The sequence below is a fragment of the Anastrepha ludens genome, chromosome 6, assembly GCF_028408465.1.
Source record: "Anastrepha ludens isolate Willacy chromosome 6, idAnaLude1.1, whole genome shotgun sequence".
Taxonomy (NCBI): Eukaryota; Metazoa; Arthropoda; class Insecta; order Diptera; family Tephritidae; genus Anastrepha; species Anastrepha ludens.
The window spans coordinates 13,358,762-13,373,226 of record NC_071502.1 but is presented as its reverse complement, the minus strand read 5'-3'; the positions used below and the strand labels follow the sequence as shown (position 1 = coordinate 13,373,226).

The 14,465-nt window shown below is 38.6% G+C and overlaps 1 protein-coding gene across 2 annotated transcripts in view; it reads left to right on the top strand.

The window, feature by feature from the left end:
- Positions 1 to 4,428: 4,428 nt before the first annotated feature.
- The window catches only part of LOC128868611 (sodium/potassium-transporting ATPase subunit beta-1-interacting protein), a 58,310-nt gene continuing 48,273 nt past the window's right edge, over positions 4,429 to 14,465 (top strand). For both annotated transcript variants that reach the window (XM_054110901.1, XM_054110900.1), the window contains exon 1: positions 4,429 to 4,561. In XM_054110901.1, coding sequence (XP_053966876.1) covers positions 4,466 to 4,561 — 96 coding nt within the window. In that variant the 5' untranslated portion in view covers positions 4,429 to 4,465. The remainder of the gene's footprint in view (positions 4,562 to 14,465) is intronic.

Sequence of the window (14,465 nt, the reverse complement as noted above, 5' to 3'; positions counted from 1 at the left end):
GGAAAGGAATTTCTCTATCATTTATTGTTTTACGGTCATAGTGGGTCTCGCATCTGGGCCAACCGAATGGTAGTCACACGCATTTATTTATATGTATTGTAATTCTTTACATACGTGTGCATATGTACCAACGCGTATATATATGCCCATGTTGTATCTATCTACTTTTGCTTAGCTGAGAGTAAAGTAAAAACATCATCCACTTCGAGTCAATTAGTTTCAATTACTGCGCTGACGACTTGCAGCATAGTTGGCACATGCGAAAAGATAACATACAAGTTTGGATAGCAGTACATTTGGTGTGGAAGTACATAAATATTGTTTGTATGCACACATACATACCTAGAGAATACATAGAAGAATAGACATACGATACAAACATGGATATAATTTTGAGTCCGTACGTATGTAAGATCTGTAGGGTACATGATTTGTGTTTCGCTTCTTACCTTTTGCTGCCATGGACATGCGGCTCTACATAGAGTTCTAGATAAATACATATGCATGTATGTAACCTTTGATGCCTTTTGTTGGTGCTATTGTTGCTATTGCAATTGCGTAATAGCCTGCAACTGGAAAACATATATCACAAACAAGCACCAATTATCAGGCGAGTGCAAGGCGTGCGTACAAATTGTGTGGTGTGCAAATGTTTGCGATTGAGTGCAAGGCGAGTGCCGCAGTGTCAATGGCCAAGTGGACACTCAAGGCACTCAATCAAGGCATGGAAGTGAATTAATTTCTTTTGCCGTAACAAAAATATTTACAGAAATCATATCAGCATTATTTGAATCCATAGTAGGCTTAGTATTCTTAGATGGTATATAAACATGCGTGATTCCAAGTGAATTTGACAGCATTTGAATCGGCTTATATTATAATATTTAGATGAGTTAAATTTGGAATTCAAGACTGTCTCGTAGAACGATGCATATAAAAATTAAAGGGAATGAAGGAGCAATTTGTGCAGTAGAATGGGTCTAGTTTGCATGTGCCAGCTGTGTCTATTACTCATGTACCACATATCCGAAATGTCATGTTGCTTAAATTTTTTGCCAAAATTTGATAAGAGATATGATTCGATCTGATATGATATGATGTGATGTGATATGATATGATATGATGTGACGTGATGTGATGTGATACAATAATATGTGATGTGATATGATAAGATATTATATAAAACTACACATAGCCACGAAGCAACAGTCGGGTATGGCGTATGCGCCTAACCGGCATTTTGAAGATTCATAAGATGAAGAAGTAACAGTCGTAATAAGGGGCAGCCAAGTACAGAGGTTAAAATAAAAATAAAGTGGAATAAAGATTTTTATGTAAGGATTTGTATCCCGCCATTTAAATAATAGCACCAAAAAAAGTTATGATATGATATAATGTGATGTGATATGCTGCGATGTGATGTGACGTGATGAGATGTGATGTGATGAGATATGATATGGTATGCTATGATGTCATATGATATGATCGGATAGGATGTGATTCCATATGTTGTGATATGAGATTTGATGTGATGTGATGAGATATGAAATGATATGATATATGAAATGATATATGACGATATGATATGATACATGAAATGATTCGATATGATATGATCGGATAGGATGTGGTTCGATATGATGTGATATGAGATGTTATGTAATGTAATATGAAATTCTATAGTGATTAAAAATTTGTACTGAGGTTTGATATTAGTAGATTTTGTATCAATATCATAAACCCGCTTCACTTCTTCAGAAATGTAAGTCGAATTATGGATCCCTTCTATATACATTTTGTACTAAAAAATACCAGCGCTTCCATTTTTCATTTTGTCGCACGGGGAAACGGAAGCTGCTCTCGAGGGAAGGGGGGACGCTCGCGAGAAAACAGAATGGGTTCACCTATGGGGTCACCACTTTCAGATAGATGTCGCTGGGTTTTACCTACGGTAATGAAGGATGCTTTTTTGAGAAACAATATTAGAAACAATTGGAGAATCATAAAAATTGTACCGATCCGAAAAAAATAAGGACCTTAACAATTTCAGGAACTTTAGGCCTATATCGCTAATACCTGTTTTTCTAAAAATAATCAATTTGATGATTAAAAAAGAGTTACTCGGGTGCTGAACGAACTGGCAGCCCTTCCTGAGAACACTTTTGTTTACCAAGCGAATAAATCTGCTGCTAAGTGCGTAAATAGCAATAAGAAAATATTACTGTTTACGTTAGATATAGAAAACACTTACAATTGTGTCAGAGTAGCCACAAGCTATGTGATATGTACGAAAAGTGAAACGATAGTGCTGTTTGTTGAATGGAATTTGACTACTTGTAATTCATTTCATATATAAAATACTTAAAATATTGGGTATGGGAATAAGTTTCCGCCCTTGTAAAAGTCGTGATGCTTTTGATACTATTTTTTTTTTCGCTCTAGTAATATACTGGTGATTTGAAAGTGGATATGTGAGTTCTCCATCGCAGTAGTTGATATTCGTTTGAAGCGTAAAGATCCTTTTTTATATGACGTCCCGAAAATATAGCATTTGCGGGAAGTCATGCTCCATTACTACCTTTTAAAGAAAAGTGCAGCTGAAACGTGTCGTATATTGATCAATATTTACGGTAATCACGCTCCATCAAATACAACTTATAAAGTGTAGTTTCGACGATTCTAAAGTGGCGATTTCGAAGTGAGTGATAAAGATCTAACGAGCGAAGGGGCACCGAAAAAATGTCGAAGACACTCAACTACAACAATTATTGGATGAAGACGATGGCGAACTCTTGATTATATGTCTAAAGAGTTGAAAGTTGACAGATCAACGTCGGTATACGTTTGCACGCGATGGGAATGGTCCAGAAAGCATGTAACTGGGTGCCACATCAATTGAAGGATGCACCCGAGGGGATATCGATCGACGTTTGGTGACGTGTGAGATACTTCTTGAACGGCAGAAAAGAAAAGGTTTTGTGCATCACATCATCACTGGCGATGAAAAATAGATCTATTATGATAACCTTAAGCGTCCAAAACTGATAGAACTTCTTAAACCATCTGAAACCATCACTGGCGAGCGTTACCGATTGCAGCGAATGCGTTTGAATCGAGCTCTCAAAGAAAAGCGGCCGGAATGGGACGATAGATATGACAAACCGATTTTGCTGCATGACAACGAAAGGTCACATGTTGCTAAATCGGTTCAGAAATGTTTAGAGGCACTGAATTGGGAAATCTTGCCCCACTCGCCGGATGACCCAGACATTGCACCTTCGGATTACCATCTGTTCCGATCAATGCAGTCAACCCTTATTGGAGAGCGCGGTTCACTTCTTACGAGAGCATCGGAAGCTGGCTCAATGAATGGATCTCGTCAAAAGAACTCCAATATTTCATCAGAGGAGTCCGTATGCTGCCTGAAAGATGCAGTTAAGTTGTAGCTTCCAATGGCACATACTTCACATAATCATAGTTTATTTAATTGTTTAAATAATTCGTAACTTTGGTTTAGAAAGAACGGAAACTTATTCCCATGTATACAAAAAAGTAGAATCCATACGCACTTCTTGTTTTCTGCACATGCTTTTCCACAAAAAAATTCCCCATGTGCACACAGATCTCTTTGAAGAAGCTCACAAGCAACTTTTTATCTCTAAATCATTCCAAGTTATTCTTTAATTTCCGATCATCAGTTATTTAGTTTTCTAATACATTTTTTTTTATATACGTTATGCACTTCATTTGCTTTCTTGCTGAAAACTACTTAGTATTTTATATTAAATTTTCTTACTTCACTACGTCTTCTTAACCCCCACAACTGGTTCTAATTGCTTCCTCTACGCTGCATCATTCGCATTTGCTCTATAGTTTTTACTAATTAAATTCAATTAAATAAAATATAATAATTAACAAACCAATCAAAACAGCCAGCCAAGACAAGTAATTAAATACGCATAACAATACAAACATACAAATGCACAGCCGCATGAATTTAATACGGGCGTATGTAGTAGTACACAGAGGATGTACGAATATGTACATATGTATATGAGAATATACTCGTGTGTGTATGTGTGCGCTTGTAATTGTATTTAGCGTAATTTTAATGAGTTTGTGATGCGTAAAGTGGCGCAGTGTTGCAATTGAGGGTACTGGGTCAGCGATGGCCAAAGCAGTCGTTCGCATGCTTTCATGTGTGCTTTTGTAGTATTGTATAACACGCAATTCTCCTTATATTGCAGTGCTCTTTATAAACTTACTCTTGAATTCGATGAAATTTTAATTGAAATTATTGATATACTCGTACAAGTGACAGGCATACATGCGTCATACATACATACAAATCTGTATAAGAAAAATATTTGATACATATTTTTTATACTGACTAATGATGCCTTTTTTTCTCTTCTTTTTACAGATAACAATCATCGAACGCCAAGTATTCGATTTTCTCGGATACATGTGGGCGCCCATATTGGTCAACTTCTTTCACATAATATTTATCATATTGGGATTTTATGGAGCATATCATTTTAGAATAAAATATATAATAACCGTGAGTAGAAAAAATGCAAACTAAATTTTTTTTTTAAGTTTTAAGTAAACAAAGTCACTGTATTATTTATATATTGAGTATGGGAATAAGTTTCAGTCCTTTCTTAGCCAAAGTTACGTATTATTTAAACAATTAAATAATACAAAATATTAAGTGAGGTTTGTGCCATTGGAAGCTACAACTTAACTGCATCTTTCAGGCAGCATACGGACTCCTCTGATGAAATATTGGAGTTCTTTTGACGAGATCCATTCATTGAGCCAGTTTGCGATGCTCTCGTAAGAAGTGAACCGCTCTCCAATAAGTAATGACTGCATTGATCGAAGCAGATGGTAATTCGAAGATGCAATGCCTGGGACATGCAGTGGATGAGGCAAGATTTCCCAATTCAGTGCCTCTAAATCTTTCTGTACCGATTTAGCAACGTGCGGCCTGGCGTTGTCGTGCAGCAAAATCAGTTTGCCATGTCTATCGACGCATTCCGGCCGCTTTTCTTTGAGAGCTCGATTCAAACGCATTAGCTACAATCAGTAACGCTCGCCAATGATGGTTTCAGGTGGTTTAAGGAGTTCATAATAGATGACACCCTTCTGATCCCACCAGATGCACAACATAACCTTTGAAGCAGGAATAGTTTTTTTCGCTGTCAATGGACCTAACAGCGATTCACCTGGCAGGCTCCAACTTATTCGACGCTTAGGGTTATCATAATAGATCTATTTTTCATCGCTAGAGATGATGTGATGCACAAAACCTTTTCTTTTCTGCCGTTCAAGAAGTATCTCACACGTCACCAAACGTCGCTCGATATCTCCTCGGGTGCCTCCTCCAATTGATGTGGCACCCAGTTACCTACTTTCTGGACCATTCCCATCGCGTGCAAACGTTTCCGATGGTTGATCTGTCAACTTCCAACTCTTTAGACATATCATCAAGGGATGGACATGCGTCTTCATCCAATAATTGTTGTAGTTGAGTGTCTTCGAATTTTTTCGGTGCCCCTTCGTTCCTTCGATCTTTATCACTCACTTCGAAATTGCCACTTTGGAAGCGTCGAAACCACTCTTTACAAGTTGTATTAGATGGAGCGTGATTACCGTAAATATTGATCCATATACGACAAGTTTCAGCTGCACTTTTCGTTAGAAGGTAATAATGGAGCATGACTATCCGAAAATGCTGCTTTTTAGGGACGAACGTAGACTTTTTTGACGTCAGGTGAAAAAGGATCTTTACGCTTCAAACGAATATCAACTCCCGAGATCGAGGCCTCACATATCCACCTTGAAATTACCAGTATATTACTAGAGCGAATACAAAAATAGCATCAACAGCGACACCTCTTTTACGAGGGCGGAAACTTATTCCTATACCCACTAAAATTATTTCACAAAGTAGCTGAATCTTTTGATTTCATTTTTATTAGCTGTGGTTCTTAATTCTTAACCTATGTTTTGTATTTGAGGTCCACCTTCTTTTGCTTCATTTACATCCCTTCTTTCTGGCATCTTTTTTGCTAAATTTTTTTTCCTTTGTTCTTTTATTTCCAATAATTTTAGTTTCTGCATTTTTTAGCTCGTACGTTTTTCTAGGTTCTTAGGTTCTTTCTATTGTGTTGGCAAATAAGTAATTGCGGACTTTTTTAGAAAATCAAAGACAATTTTTTCATGGAGCTAAATAACTTTATTCATTTTGATCAATGACCTTTGCCATCTTTCAGACAGCATCATAATCCCAAGGTCATAAAACTTCTGGTTTTATTAGCAAAAACTGAATCAGGTACGATTTGACATCATCATCATTATTGAAATTTTTACCATTCAAGGAGTTTTGTAAAGATCGAAACAAAAAGTAATCAGATGATGCAAGGTCAGGACTATATGGTAGATGTGGCAAAAACATCCCAACCAAGCTCCAATAATTTTTGCCGAGTGGCCAAAGATGTGTGTGGCCTTGCATTGTAATGATAACATACAATCCTTTATCGATTTGTCAATTCGGACCGCCTTTCTTCAACTGCATTGTTTAATTTCGTGAGTTGTTCAATGTTGACATCAGAATTGATCGTTCGGTTGGGTGGGAAGAGTTTAAAGTAGACAATTCCTTTGTAATTCCACTAAACTGATAACAAAACCTTCTTTTGATGAATATCAGCTTTTGATGTTGTTTGAGTTGGCTCACCTGGCCTGCTGCACGATCTTTTCCGATTGATATTATTGTAAACAACATTTTTCATCGCCAGTTAGCAAATTGCAGCTGTTAATGCGTTGCGTTGAATGCGTTTCTTTCGGTTCGTGAGGAAACCATGAATCGAGTTTTTGAACATAGCCAAGGTGTTTTAAGTGATTTTCAACGTATGTATATGATACATAAAGCTTCTCTGCAGTCTCACGTGTTGTACTGTGACGTTCCGAATCGAGTATTGCTTAGGGCATCATCAACTTCCATTGGACGACCAGAGCGTTTTTAATTTTTCGGTGAAAAATCACCAGAACGAAATTTGGCAAACCAATTTTGACACTGCCATTCTTTTAACGCTTCGGCACCATAAACAGCACACAACTTTTTATTAGGTTGCGATGCGGTTCTCCCTTTGCGGAAATAAAAAAAAAACAAAATATAACGAAAATGTTCCTTTTGATTTTCCATTTTTCAACTAACGCCGAACGAAAACTACGCAACCGATCAAAAACTTTTTTTACTGATTGACAACTGAATCGCCAACTATCAAATAACAAAATGTGTTTTACATTTGTACTACGTCTGCAAACCTAAACGTTCAACTGAAGCCATCTATGAGTGAAATACGCAATTACTTAGTTGCCAACCCAATATTTTTTTTAATGCGAACAGAATACACAGTAGCCAAATGGCGAAGCAAATGTAGGTTTTTTGCCAATGACAGTACAGAAAATTCATTTTCGACACTCGTTCGCCATTTTGTGGCGAATTTGCTGGCGATTCGCACCTCACAATACGAGACTACTAAATTCACCTATATTTTCATTCGCTTCGCAAGTGACAATACTAATCTTAATGAGGCATTCATATTACAGAAAAAGCGTATGTCCTTAGTCGCCTTGGCCTGTTCTGGCTTATTATAAAATATAATATCGAATTTCGCTTGCGAATGCATCGACTTTTCGCACTTTCAGCCACTTCAGTAGATGTCATTTACGGATTTTCTCCATCTGTCTATTACTAGCCGCAAATTGTCCAGTTAAAGTGAATATTCCTCCTCCTTTTTTTCTTTATATCGTAAATAAGAATTACACAAACCAAAAAACAATAAAACATTCCATAAAATGAATTTTTCTATGAAGAGAAACCTTTCAGAACAGTCATGACAGCTAATTGTCAATTTTGTTGCTGATCTGCCACATGTGAACGGGTAGATTAATTTTTGTGGATTTATTGCTAAATACTAAAAAATATGTGAACGTACTTTAAGCTGCACCTGGTATCGTATAATATATCCCCAAAAAAGAACAATCGATTTGTGCGAACTATTCTCGATCGTCGTTTTCTTTCAAACAAAGCCTTGAAATATCCCAATAAATTTCAATTCATTTAATTAAATTTTTAAAAATTCAAAAAAAAAAAAAAAAAAAAAATTAACCACCCTGTACATTTGACATATCCAGGTACATTTGAAGCAGTTTAAGTCATCACGCATTTCGTCAGTGGTGTAGTTGTGGCTTTCATTTATTCCTACACCCAAAATATTCTCACATTGCTGGGGTAAGAAATCGATTTATTATTTAGCTCAAAGTTGTATATGAAATATCGCAATTTGCCGCATTGCGCGTACTTTCCTGCCGCAAACTCGCCTATACGCATTGCTCACGCACTCTCCCCCTCCACCCTAGGCAATCACTTCACGTCATATTTTTACTTCTATTATTTTATTTTGAACTCCAACGCGTGCTTTGTTTTTTTTTCCAATATTTTGCTTTGCCATAATCGATAATATTTACATCAGGAAATACCAATTACAACAAAAACAATGTATATAATGATTTTTTTATATTAGGAGGAAAGAACGCTTAGGTACACAGTCTAATAATATTAGGAATTTATGCAGATGTTATTATAACTGAGTTTTTTACTAAATATCGAATGCATTTATGGCATGCGATTAGGGTGAAAAATCCAAGAAATGGTAATAATAATGAGAAATCTATAATAAGCTAATTGAGCTCTGAAATATGAAAGTGAATTGCTAGAAATAAAATTTTTGTATTATTACACTAATCGTTTCAGTGCGAGTGGTACCATGAGCAAATTCTGAATATATTGATTGACGAATTTATGAGTGTTACGCAGTAGACAATTCTAGGTATAAAAGGCATACTTTTGTAATGGTAATACATTTCTGATCGACTAATTCTTGATTTAGCGTCAGACTAATCACCTACCTTGTCAGAAATCAAATTAAGATTAACGAAACCAACGCACGACAAGTCTTATATAGGGCAAGACATGTCTCCCGAGAGGAGTGAACTAGGAAAACAAAATCTTGATTTGACTACCTTTTTTTTAAGTTCTATAGCGTAGAATATCTCGTATCATCTTCAAATATCTTGTCGTATATTTTATATGAAATTTAGGCGTGTGTGTGAGGCCAGAAATTTTATTTAGAAAATTACTTTTATTCAATTCAAAGTAAAAAATGTGTGAAAATAATACAAAATTAAGAGTCAATTTACTTTTTCTCGGTATATTCACCTTTTGCCTTGATTATGGCCTTGAGACGGTGCAGAAACGAATCGCAATCTGCCCGAATGTGGCCTGCAGGTATTTCGGCCCCATCGCGGACAATGTTTTTTTTCAGCGTTTCGACACTCATTTAGTTCGGACTTTGCTCTCCAAAATGGCCTAAAGAGTATAATCTATCGGATTCGCGTCTGGTGAATTTGAGAGCCATTGTGTGGACGTTATGAAGTTCGGAACGTTGTTTTTTAGCTATTCTTGGTTCACTCGAGCTTTGTGAGATGGTGCCGAGTCTTTTTGAAACGTCCATGGTCTGCCAACGAAATGTTTGTCTGCCCACGGCTTCAAAGTAACCTCCAAAATACTTTTCCTATAATCTTTCGCACTTCCCTTGACGCCAGGCTCGATGAAAACGATCGGAGACCGCCCATCTGCGGTTACAGCGGCCCAAACCATTACCTGTAGCGGGTGCTGCCTCCTGGTGGCCAATCGATGACTCAAATTCTCGTATGACCGGTCGGTCGCTATCCTTTGGAAGTTTACGAATTGCTCATTTTAAAAAATGTTCTCGTCAGAAAACACATTGTTCGAAATACGGAAAATGACCGCTTTCGGCCAAGCGAAGCAACTCCTTCGCTCTTTCAAGTCTGACTTGTTGCTGCTTTGAGGTGAGATCAAGCGCCGTTTGGATCTTGTAAGGCTTGACTTTGAGATCATATTTCAGTATGCGGGGGACGCTACGGTCAGATATTTTCAGTTCTTTCGCCATTTGATTGGCACTTCGTCGGTGATTTCGCTCAAGTCGCTTCTTCAGTTTTTGAACCATTTCTCGTGTCGTTGCAGTCTTTTGATGACCACCTCCATGACGTTTCGCGATACTACCAGTATCATTGTAATGAGTAAGGGTGCGACAAATAAAAACTTTATTTACTTTAAGGTGCTCGAGCTCACGTAGAATCGCTGGTTGTGATTTTCCAGCCAAATATAATGCAATCCCATTTTTAAGTTTGAAATCCATTACTGATTTTCTTTTTTCGCGTTTACACTCTGCAAAATGCTGCCGCGCACTTGTAAACAATACTCTGGACTGATATTTAGCCAACTAACAGACAGCCGTGTATCATCTATGGGTCTTATCTTGGTGGATGGTTCATCATCTTCACGGGTGTGTCTTTGAGCGACTCTTCCACCTCTGAGAGCCCCGTGAAGAGTTGTTCGCCTGGGTTTTTACTATCATTTTTGTTTTGTTTTTTGTTGCTATCGTTTTTTTTTTTTCTTTGTTGTTCATCCTGTTCGTACGATCGCCTGCTCGACAAGGCAAGCTCGGCAATCTTCAAATTTTATGGGGTTCTCAATCGGTCCGCTGCGCCGCGGTAAGACCACAGTTACTCCTCAATTCGGCCCGGTGTTGAGGAGGCGCCGTTATAATGCAGCCGCTTTTACATCTTGGCTGCAAATCATCCAATGGGCAGGGTGACTCATAACACACTGGATTAGCAGGTGACAGCTCTTGGTTATCGTTCTCAAGCCAGGGTACCAGACATCAGGGGGAGTTATCGTCTGCACGACAACTCCTCCCAGTGCTTGGATACGTTTTGAAATTCGATTAAGTCTCTCCACCTCGTCAAGGTGCCTGCCGCAGCCAGAGAGTTCACCCTTTTACTCGGATCCATATTCCCCCATTGTGAATGCTATCGAAGAGTGCGATGAGATGGCGGATTTCTTTGATTGGGTTTCTTGTAGTAAATCTCGATCTTTTGTTGCACTCTAGTAATAAATATTTTTAATGGTAATTTTGAAAGTTTTGTATTTCACATTTTCTCTCTTATTTGAGTCAGTGGACTTTTTTTGGATTTGGTTTTTTTCGATTTATAACACTATCTGTCCTGTGTTATCAAACAGAAATATCAAAGCCGTGCATAAAAGTAGATATGTAATAGGCAAATATAGCGAAGTGAAGTCACAAAGATAACATTGGCAAACTTGGAATAACTTCCGTCATCGAATGGCGATAACAAACTAACTGGCAATAAAAACAAATGATTGCGAAGTGTTTATGGGTCTCGAACTATGTACAAATCCAGACATATGCATGGATGTATGTACAGCGCTCCAAGCAAAGCAAACATTAACACACATTTACTTACAAACATACGTTCATATGCCTTGCTGATAAAATACATATGAAACGAATGCAATACATTTACTTATGTATGCCCCAGCAGTGAAGCACAGAAAAAATACTAGTTTAACACTAGGTATAATAGAATTGGCCTTCTGAAATCGGACTAGTTCGAAAACGACCAGATTTGTACTCATTCTAAAACAATTTATTCATGCCTACTTGATTTGACCTTAATCATTTAGTTCACATTCATTTGGGACGTTGTTGTGGTTGTTATTAAAGTGGCTGAATATTTCCACTGAAATAGTCGTAATTAGCGACCAGCGCCGTTTTACTACCACTGTTCTCGTGTGATGATGTCTCGTGTTTTTTTTCTTTTTTTTTTTTAAATCAGACCCATTTTGTGAGATCGAAGTATAGCAGAAAATAATTTATCTCGATGCCGGAGATCTCATTTATTTGCTGTAACAAAGGCTTACCGAAAGAGCGTAGTCGTGCCCTAGCTAGCCATGGACATTCACATAAGTAGTGGAAAAGACTTTCCTTCACCCCTTCCGCTTGACAGCTTCTACAGATAGGATTAAAATGAAGGTTGAGTTTGGCGGCATGATACTCTATCTTGAGGCGTTCGTTCTAAACTAGTTTTTGAAGTTGCGTTAAAAATGCCTTCGCATAACATAGTAACTACGTCTGTGGTGATTCCACTAAAAGCATACCTCCTCTTCTATTGGATTTTTTTCTCAACTCCTGGGCTGCTTCCGCAATGCTTTGTGGTAGAGGTACAAGACGGCTTCCTAAGAAGGACTCATTCACTTACTCACTTTACATCCAGAGACGCCTGCTTTTAAAAACATATGCTTAATGCTCTTCCGCATAAGTTTCCATTTCACACCTCTTTTTTCGTATAATATCCTCAACTAAATTTGCGACGGGTTTCCATTTTTCTTCGCCTATCATCACTTCCTTGACTATTTCTTCGGGTGTGCATACACCAATAGCTCGTTGCAGAGCTCTTTTCTCTGTGCTCCATATCTTGAATTTGAAGAAGGTGTACTCCGCATCAGCGTATTCAGCATCTTCTTAAATGCAATTTGATAGGGTCACCTTTCCCATTCGCCACAAATGCTTAGGGGAGGATCTATGTCCGGACAAGAACTGTGTGATAGTCAACTTCACCGAGCTTTCTTTCTACCCACTTTTTTAAATCGGGTATTAGTCTCGCTGTCTATCTACCGTACTGTTCAGAGTTCCATCTTGCTTGCTAAGGTGTGAGCGTTTGAATTCTTATGGTGGAGAAGCATGGTCTTGAATTTCTGAGATTTTTGCCTCCCAACTCCGTTTGCGCTCTTGTGCCAGAAGATCTATACAGATGGTTCCACTGATAACTAAAACCGTTGTTTCTAATGCTCTTCTGTAAGAAGTAACCACTCTGAGAGCGCAGGTGCGTTGCACAGATTGTAAAGTTTTTCGCCGCAGTTTCACACTTAGCGAATCTGCCAATATTTCGCATCCGTATAAAGGAATCGAGTTCGTCTTGTCCATTAAAAGGTTTGGCTTGCAATAAGTTGGACCATTGGACCTCCAAGATTTGCCATGCCGCTTACTTGGCAACTCTTGTGGCAGCATGATTTATGTGCGCGCAGTAAGTTAATTTTGAGTCTAGTTGCATTCCTGGTATTGGACCACTCTTTTTGTCGATAAAGTGGCATCGAGTACTTGTATGTCTACTTCTAATGGGATACGTCTGTTGGTTAGAAGATTAGCTCTGAGGCCAGTTTTAATCCATGGTCCTCTAGCCATGTCTGTACTAGGATCATCATCTGATTTAACTTCCTTTTCGTTTCATCAGTGTTTCGAGTGATTGTTACAGCTGCAATGTCGTCTGCATTTCCAACTAGATGCACATCCTCAGACATCTCTTTTCGAAGGATTTCATCGTAGCTTACAATCTAAAGTTCATGTCTGAGTATTGATCGTTGGGCCGCACCTGCTGTTATTTTTTAAGTCTTGCATTCTTCGCGAGTTTCGTATATGAACATGTGATTGTTTAGATAGCTGCGAATTATCTTTAATAGATTATTCGGGATCTTGCATTTTATCATTAAAGCTTCTATTACGCCACCCCAACTTCAACTGTTGAAATCATATCTAATGTCCAGTATTTACCCCGACCACTACGCGGCAATTTCGGCCTTGGGCTCATTCTTTGTGCGTTCGAGATTGGTTGAGGAATGTCTGGCTTCTCGCTCGATTGCATCCGAATACTTCGTTATTAGGTTCATTTGGGTTCCCGGTCACAGCGACATAGAGGGAAAGAACTGGTCTGAGGAGCTGGCTAGACAGGGAACTTTGGAGACGGTTTCGTCGCAGAATGAGAGAATTGGGGTTCCCTTGAGAACCTGTGATCTGCTCCTGAAAACGTGGGTCTCGCATCAACTCAGCGAGCACTGGGATAGTGCGCAAACGTGCGAAGTCGCGAGATCCCTCTGACCACAGGTAAATCGGGGGTGCTCGAGGGAACTTCTAAGGCCTTACCGGACATTGTGCGTTAGGTGTCCATGCGGTGAGACCTGGGATTGCCTCAAATGCATTCTGCAGAAGTTGCTTGGAGGACGACGTGAAATCATCCAACACCTTCTTCTCAGCTGCCCTGCTCTCGTCTGTCAAAGATTTAGACATCTGGGCTCTCACTTTTTCGCTACACCTGCGGGCATAGTGGGTTAAAATATCACACATGTGGTGAAGTTCATCAGTAACGAACGTAAATTAACCACCATCGGCGTGGTGCATGGCCCTTATTCTCTAATCCCAAGGTCCCTCCCTTCTCCTTTCCCGTGTATGGTATCACAACGGACGAAATTTTTGAATATTTGTCCAAGTGGGCCCCAAGCAAGGGCACCCATTTAACCTAACCTAAACTAACCTAGTTGGGCTTTCGACCCTTTCTAGTTGTGAGGTTTTTTATATAAGTAAATAGTTCATTTGACTACAGGGTGTACTGTATGTAGGTAAACAAGCATTTGCAAGCGGCTGCTGCTGTATCCTCTTGAAAGCATAAGAACCAAA